The 8234-nt window shown below is 44.4% G+C and overlaps 1 protein-coding gene across 1 annotated transcript; it reads right to left on the minus strand.

Moving 5' to 3' along the window:
- Positions 1–3566: 3566 nt before the first annotated feature.
- Positions 3567–6051, minus strand: LOC147452262 (uncharacterized). The gene has a single exon (XM_086518023.1). The coding sequence runs from the start codon at positions 5828–5830 to the stop codon at positions 3809–3811; it is 2022 nt and encodes a 673-aa protein (XP_086374149.1). The 5' UTR covers positions 5831–6051; the 3' UTR covers positions 3567–3808.
- Between the last annotated feature and the right edge of the window lie 2183 nt (positions 6052–8234).

The raw sequence follows: 8234 nt of genomic DNA on the forward strand, positions 1-8234 counted from the left end.
TGTAGAAAATGGAAAAAACTTTCATTAGATAGCTAGTAGAAAGTCGAAAGGCAAAAAGGCTCCCAAAGTGGAGATAAATGGGCATGCATGTGAGGACATACTCCTTGTTGAGGATCTATTGCCACTACCTTAGGGGCAAGGGAAGGATGCATCACACGCTTCATGCAAGGGCACATAAAGTTGGCATTAGTAGAAGAAGATTAAGGAAATAGTATTAATGGCAGCAACACAAGCATTGATGCCTTGCCAAGGCCTCAGCGTCCACATTCCCAACGATTACATAAGGCCACCTAAGGAGAGGCTTCTCATGATTTCCTGTCATTGATTTCTTGAAAGATAGGGCCATACCCTAGCTAGTTTGGGAGATAACGCAGGTCTGTGATCAGTGTTGGGATTCATCCAAGTAGATCTATGAGTGTTGCGTCTTCTCTCTCTCTCTCTCTCTCTCTCTCTCTCTCTCTCTCTCTCTCTCTCTCTCTCTCTCTCTCTAATGTGCGCATAGGGATGTTGGGGACGTCATGCAATGTAGCTTGTGATCGATGCTTGATATAGCATCATGGGCGTGGTGAAGGAGGAGGAAACAAGGTTGGGGGTTTCACAGTAGAGGGATTCCTGTACGCGGAATGGCGTAGGGCTATGCAGGAAGAGCCAGGGAGTAGATGACCAAGGTGGGGGGAAAAGGGAATATCCCAGCTATTGGATTTTTATTTAAAGTGAGCCATTAGGAAAGCCTTTTCATAATGGCCCAGGAATTATTTATTGCAATTATTAAATGGTCGAGGAATTATTTATTGCCGACGCCTTCTCTTCAACTCCCAGAATTCCAATCTACAAATCATCAACTCACCGTTAGTACAAATAGAAAGACAACACAATAATTAACCATTACGTTTCAGCTATCCCAATTGTAGTTAACCACATACAACAGGAGGGCGCCAGTCTCGTAACATGAATCCTTTGTGCCATTTAAAGAATGAGATAGGGATATTTCTCACGAGCCACTCTCCCTGGCTGATGACTTGCAGAGCACTTTCTAAATCTTCAAAAAAGGACAAATAATATTTATTAGAAAGATATTGAAGCTAGAAGATGAATAGATTCCTAGCTTCCTAATTATGAAGCATCTTTTAGATTAAGAGGAGGCCTTGGGCCATGGCAGAGTCCAATAACCACACGGCCATTTAAATGTTTGAACCATCTTTCAAGTTCAAGGTCCGCAATGGTAATATTAGGGTTCCCTTGAACCGGCCCTGTGTTAGTTGAGGGCTGAACATTCCCCCGAGACATACTCAACATTATATTCAAGCTACAATGGAGGCACCTTCTCTTGAGGACTTCCCTGTTCGAGAAGAAGTTGATTTACGTTCTCAGGGTATTGTCTAGTCTGATGGAAAGGAGGTTTTTGCACAAAAAGAGAGGGATTCTCAATATTACATTGTGCACCATTAGATTAGCCCCATCTGAAATACTTATGATCATTATGAGTAAATGCAGGGATGGTTACATTATGTCAAACCTTGGGAAGATGTTGGGGGGACTTATCCATGAGATGAGAGCAGCATTGGCCTTGGCATGTTGGTCTAACATTTTGAAAGCAAGGAGTCTCCAATATAAAGGGTGTGGGTGTGAGCCTAGGAGCCCTCATTATCTAAACTAACATAATATGGCGGAAGGGGGAGCCCTTTACACATGTCGAAATCTGCTACATGAACGCTAAACACCAAAATTGAGAGAAGCCCTTGTGCACGCGATAGAGAGAGAGAGAGAGAGAGAGAGAGAGAGAGAGAGAGAGAGAGAGAGAGAGGCCGCCGAAGGAGGCCCGCCGTACTAGTAGGGTTGATAGTGGTCACCTACCCCATGGAAGTATGATTGCAATCAGTTGTACCTTCCCTTCATGCTTGTGGAACATATAGCTATGAGTAGGGAGCCCTAGTACCCTTTCTATTACAAAAGGAAAACTGCTAGCTACAAAATATGGTCCTATTGCCTAACAACAAAATGCAACCATGGGTGAAAACAAGCCTCGAGATAACCCCAAGGTACCTAGTTGAGAGAAACAACCTATTGCTCGGCACTAGGGATATAGATACATCTAGACCAAATAGGCGGGTCACTAAGCGATGAGTTGACACAAGCACAACATAGATCTACCAAGGCACACGCAATGTTCGGCAAAGGTTTGCCTCAGTTTAGCCTTGAGCCTATTGAAAATCAAGATTAGCCGGTTGCGAACCAAGGTAAAGGGAAGAAAAGCCGTTAAACATACAAGAAAATAGTTCAAAAAATCCTACATATTTAGAAAACTCTTCTAGTGTTTCCGGTCTACATCTTGGCAAGGACGCAACCCCACCGCCTAGGAAAAAAGACTTCCCGAACATTGGGCACACGTCACCGATATAAACAGCCTCTTGTAAACTCCCAAGAGTAACCAATTATCAAACCACCAATAACAACGCATAGGCTCAATCCATTAGTATTTAGCACACCCAAAAGAGCAGCTTTTACTGAGGACCTTGAATAATGGAGAGGATGCGCCAAGTCCAACTGCCCAAATGTGGCAAAACTTGCGGAGCTCACCATAGGAAATGGCTACACTCCATCTCTCCTCTCATGCGTGCTTTCGCTCCCTTCCCCTCCTTGTCAGAGCTGTGGAAGCCACAGCGTGCAAACAATCTGCATCTATAAAGAGCAAGTCATAAAAGAGACTACACTCGCTAAGCGACCCACCAACCCCAACCACACCACCACTCCTCCCCCTTACTCCTATAACTGCTCCACAAACAGGACAATAAACTGAACAACATAAAATACAAGCACCACGAATACATACACACAGCCACTGATCTCAAGAAGTGAGCCTTCAGCAGAGGCCCGCAACAGCACCCTCGCTAGTGAGGAAGACAGCGTTGAGCAAGCAGGACCCACAGGCAAAAGAAATAAGGAGAAGCAGCAGTGATTGGCAACAAGTCTTTGGGTTCTGATTGCACCAATCGCATAAAGACTACTATCTTGGAGGTTCGACAGATTAGTGCCAGACATCATAAATACCCCATCAACAGAGTAAACATCAACATAGCCCATTCACATAAACAAAATCCCGGAAGGTGGTGTCCTAAACAACGAATTCATGCAAAAATAAATCAAGCTCCATAATAAATCAACCACCCAAGCTGAATAACAGATCAATCACAAACCTTGATCACGCATATTCGTCTGCATGTCTCACTAAGAGCCAGTGATCCCTCGGGTCACTCTGTGTGACCCAATGCCATGCAAGGCTGATTTGAGAGGAAACCTATACACAAATCCTGCACTATTTATACGTCAGATATCTTTCTAAATATATGTCAGATATCTTTCTAAATGCCCGGCAGCCTGAGAAGCTACAATAGGAGTGGCCATTGCACCCTTGAACGAATCGGACAAAGCACTAAACCATGCCATTGCTCTTGATCCTGTTCATAAAAGACAAAGCAAAGGGCTGTCCAAATAACTGCCCACATAAGTCAAAAAACATCTTGGCATGAGCACAAGAAAACCAACAAAAGAGTTTTGTGCCATATACGTACATCAAACTACGATTTGCTCCATTCAAAATGAAAAATCATAATAATAGTAGCTAAAATTTGTGACAAATACAAAATGAACTGAAAATTGTTGATGTACTTTTGAAATACATCAAAAAATGAGCTCATGTTCTTAAGACAACCATCCCCTTCAAAACTTCTGAGACTAAAAAATCATGAATAATTGCAAGGTTTTAAATGTCACATGCAAGGAGCGGAGATTTCTCCACACTTGCTCCATTCTAAAGGACCTTGCCTTCCAGACACTCTGCTGCCACCTCCTGCTCTTCAGCTAGTGACAATTGGGAGTCCTCCCCATTTTCTTTAAAATGCAAAAGTCCATTCGAATCAGCCCTCTCTTCATTTTCTGTGTTGCTAATCGCACTCTGCGACCCCTTAGGGCTAGCAGGTGTTTCATCAACTGGTGCATCCACTGCCCCAGAATGTGAGCAAAAACCATTCTCAACAATTTGCGATACTCGCTCCTCGACATTCAGATTTTCACCTGAAAGTTCCTCCAAAGCCCCATTTTGCGTCCCGCATTCAAAAATAACAGAAGCCACTCCAGTTTCCGCTGCTTGCTCTTCAATGTGTACATCTTCATTGCTGTGTAAGTGGGCCTCTGAAAATTCAAAAGTCTCTAAGTGTGCTTTGTCATCTAGCTGGGAATCGTCTTTATTATCAGCAGGGTCCGCTATGGCAGCTTCTTCTAGTCCATCCTGCTTGAGGCTGCTGTCAACCTCTGCACTCTCCACAAGGAGAGAGCTATCGTTATCCCCTGCCTTTGCAATACTATCCTGCTCACTTAATACATCAGGATCAGCACGAGAGCCGTTCTCCTCAACATGTTCACTAGACTCTGCTGATAAAGCCTCCTTGCCAGAGGGTTCATGATCTACTACCACATCCGAGCCATCCACACCATGAGTACCTACATTTTCCCCACTCTCCCTCAACTCCCTTGCCTTCTTCTGCAACTCCACAAACTTCTCCTTTTTCACCTTCAGCTCTTCAATGCTCTTGGTGATGTCCCCATAAGTTGCAGGCGCGGGAATTTTGAGCTTTTCAAAAGATGTCAATGCATCCAGAGACAAAGAAACCTTTTCTCGAATTTTGCTCTTCACAGCAGTGGAACCCCTCACTTTCTTCCCCTTCTTGCTTCCAGATCCAGCAAACCAACCATCCAATTCATCTTCATTCCTATTTTTCTTACTAACAAGGGCTACACCAAAGCCTTCAGGAGCTACGATTTCTGTCTTCTGTTGCTGCTGTGGCGTTGCAGCTCCCTCATCAAGCGGAGCATTTTTTTGCATGTAAGATAACAGTTGCTCACACATGATGATTTCATTCGTGTAAGGCTCCACAAAATTCTCCAATGCTCTCTGCTTGCGTATCTTCTCTCTCTCCAGCCACTCAGCCCTACCTTTTTCTGCCCTTATCTTCCTCTCCAGTGCCTGCTGGGCCCGCCACTCTTTCTCTCTTTTCCAGTACTCATCTTCTTTAGCAGAAAAATCTACTTTCAGCTGCTTGATATCATCACGCAATCCCTTAATTGTCTCAAAGGCTCCATTCTTCTCCTGAACGAGGGCTGGTATGTTGACTGCAAGAGCAGCTTCCTTTTCCCGGATTTCTGCAAGGATACAGCGCTGCTCTTGTTGCTCTGCTTTCAGAGTGTTCAACTCCTGATCATCCTTCTTTAAGAGATCTAGAAGTTCTGTGCGTGACCCTTGGTCTTGCTCTGCACGGGAATCATGGCGCCTTAGAGAGTCCCGTGATTTCTTCAGCCTCTCAATCTGCACGATTAATCTTCTCTCCTCTTCAATGGGGAGAGTGGTATGAGTCTGTCTGTATTCAAGCTTCCGAATCTGCTCATCCAGCTCTTCAACGCTAACCTCAGGAAGCCCTGATCTGGACCCGCTACCACGAAGCTTCTCCTTCACCAATTCCAGTTCTTCTTGGTGTGCATGCTTCCTATTAAGAACTTGTTGAAATGTGGCATTAACATCTGCAAGCTTCTTTCTGGCAGCGACGAGCTCAGGGGAGGCAATGTGCCTGTTTTGCGCTCGGTTGTCCAAGATTGATTTGATTTCCGTGGTACGCTGCTGGAGAGAGTCGATCTGTGTCTGCAAAGCGCCAATCTGCTCAAAATGGGAAGCTTTGTTGGGGGGATCCAAGCGCTTGACACGTGACATGCGCAGAGGGATAGAACTGGGGATCGTTCCATTATCTGAGTCCACCGCAGGAGAAGCCTGTGGTTGCTGCATCTTGCAAGAACGGAGAAAAAAGTACCTCTCTCCCTCTCTCTCTCTCTCTCAGACTTCCTCTCTGCCCCACTCTGTGTCTTACAGATCAAGATCAAGAGCGATCCTTCGCAAGATCAAGGCCAAAATCTGCTGCGCGAAACGCATGCAGATCTCGCGCATTCCCTGTTGAGGCTCTTACTATGACTTACACGGAAGAAGGGAAACAGTAGCCCGTCGGCAATTTAAAGTAAAACCAAAAAACAAAAAAAAACTAGTGTTCTTCGTTAGCTGCATTTGTATTGAATTGAAGTGAGCCAGAGGATAAGAGAAAACAAAAACAAAATTTTTGAATCTCCCTATGTACTAACGAGGTAATTAGAACTTAGAAGGGAAAAGCTATGAAGGAGAGAGAGACACTTGGGGGGGGGGGGGGGGAGAGAGAGAGAGAGAGAGAGAGAGATTTTATGCTTTGTTTTCTATAAATCCTATGACCCGAAGTTAGACAGGGTCTTGTGTTTACAACGCCATGATCTTGAATCTTCTTGTGTAAGTGTGATTGTGTCATTTGAAGATTCAGCAAGAGTATATATCCCTGAAAAAGAAAATGGATGGAGAGAGAGAGAGAGAGAGAGAGAGAGAGCTTGATACCTTTCACGCATGCAAGCTTGGCATGCAATGGTTCTTGATTAATTTGTGGATAGTAGTTTTTGCAGACTCCACCCAAAGCTGCTTCATATGGTGATCTCGTCATGAATTCTCTCAACCATGTTGATTTCTTGCGTAAGGCAACAAGGTTAGAAGGTGCAAGTATAGGCGATTTGAATTTGAAACAGCTCTTCCCTTCCCATCCACGAGTGACATTGTCCAAGAGATGACATTTCAAATTTACATGTCCATGAGCGCATCATCCAGCACGATATGGCTTTGCAAAAGCGCTGCCTTAGAATCTCATCATGAATCAGTCTCGTAGCTTTGATTGTGGCACAAGCTACAATGCGTAAACGTATGTCACTGCATTTGGCGAAACACACTCACATTGTAGCTGCTCAAAGACAATCTAGAGCAAATCGACCTTATCTTTCAGAGGTTTACCTCGCAAAAAACCACAAGGAGGGTTAGAGTTTTATCAAGCTCGATATTTGTAATCATACAAGATGTTACTTTTATTAATTGTTTGTTGTCCCATTTTTATGATTCGAAAAAAAAAGAAAACATGCAAGTCTCCTTGCATGGGAGAGTTTGCACAGTCCTCCCCAAGTTTTATAATACGAGGGAACGTGCCATTCCCATGGCAGCGCGCCACTTTCAGTGAGTTTATTAACGCATTCTCAGTGTCAAGAATCAAGAAATGGTAATGGTTACTCACAGTATGATAGATTGACTATCCTCGAGGCACGCAGGTTGCATTTAAGCTTCCGTATAACAGCACTGCTCGAAACAAACATGATAGTGGAGGCGGAGTGGACATTGCAAAGTCTAAAGTTGCGTTACCAAGATTTGGTATGGAAGCGCCAAGAGGGCTCTTTTTTACAGTGGTAGAGGACCATTTTGAGTGCGTAGGTGCGTACTGGTTTTGACCACAGTGGGTGCATACTGGAGGCGGGGTCGGCTTTCCCTTCGTATTTGGTTAAAACACCCCAGAGCTTTTTGCATCCGTTGAAAATAATTGAGAGGGTTTCTATCTTGCTCCTTTCATGTGTATCCCACAGTCAATGGACTCCAAGAGAGGCATTCAAGACTGGAAGCTCCTCAAGCACGTTTTGTGCTTTTTGAAGTGCACCACATTTAGCATACGTATCGACCAAGGCATTGCCAAGCAAGACAATTTTTTGCAACAACCCTTGACTAACAATATCATAGTGAATTTTAAAGCCCATATTGGCATCTTGCGTATAGCCACATACCTTCAAGATGCATGCGTATGTGATTGCAGCTGGAGAGAGGCCGTGGCTTTGAATCCGCTGAAAACAGCCGAGAGCTTTCTGACCCTGCTCTTGTTGCGTGTGAGGCCCTCGCTTCACATCTGCTAAAAATAGCCTAGAGCTTTCGAGCCAAGCTCTCATTGCGTACTTCCCACAATCAGTGTTGGCATTCCAAACACGAAGCTCCTGAAGCAATGTTTTTGCTTCCTCAAGCACACAACATTAGGCATACATATCGACCAAGACAGTGTCAAGCACGGCATATTTTTTGACAATGTAATTTTTGTGCCCATATCAGCATCTTGTGTAGAGCGACATGCCTTCAAGATGCCTGTGTAGTTAATTGGACTTCGAGATTTCTGGCCCTGCTCTTGTTGTGCAATCCCGCAATTAGTGCATTCCTTGGAAGAGGTGACATTCCGGACAGGGAGCTCCTCCTGCACATTTTGTGCTTTCTCAAGCACACCACATTTGGCATACATATCAACCAAGACAGTGCCAAG

Source organism: Adiantum capillus-veneris, chromosome 8 (genome assembly GCF_014529385.1).
Source record: "Adiantum capillus-veneris isolate H3 chromosome 8, ASM1452938v2, whole genome shotgun sequence".
NCBI lineage: Eukaryota > Viridiplantae > Streptophyta > Polypodiopsida > Polypodiales > Pteridaceae > Adiantum > Adiantum capillus-veneris.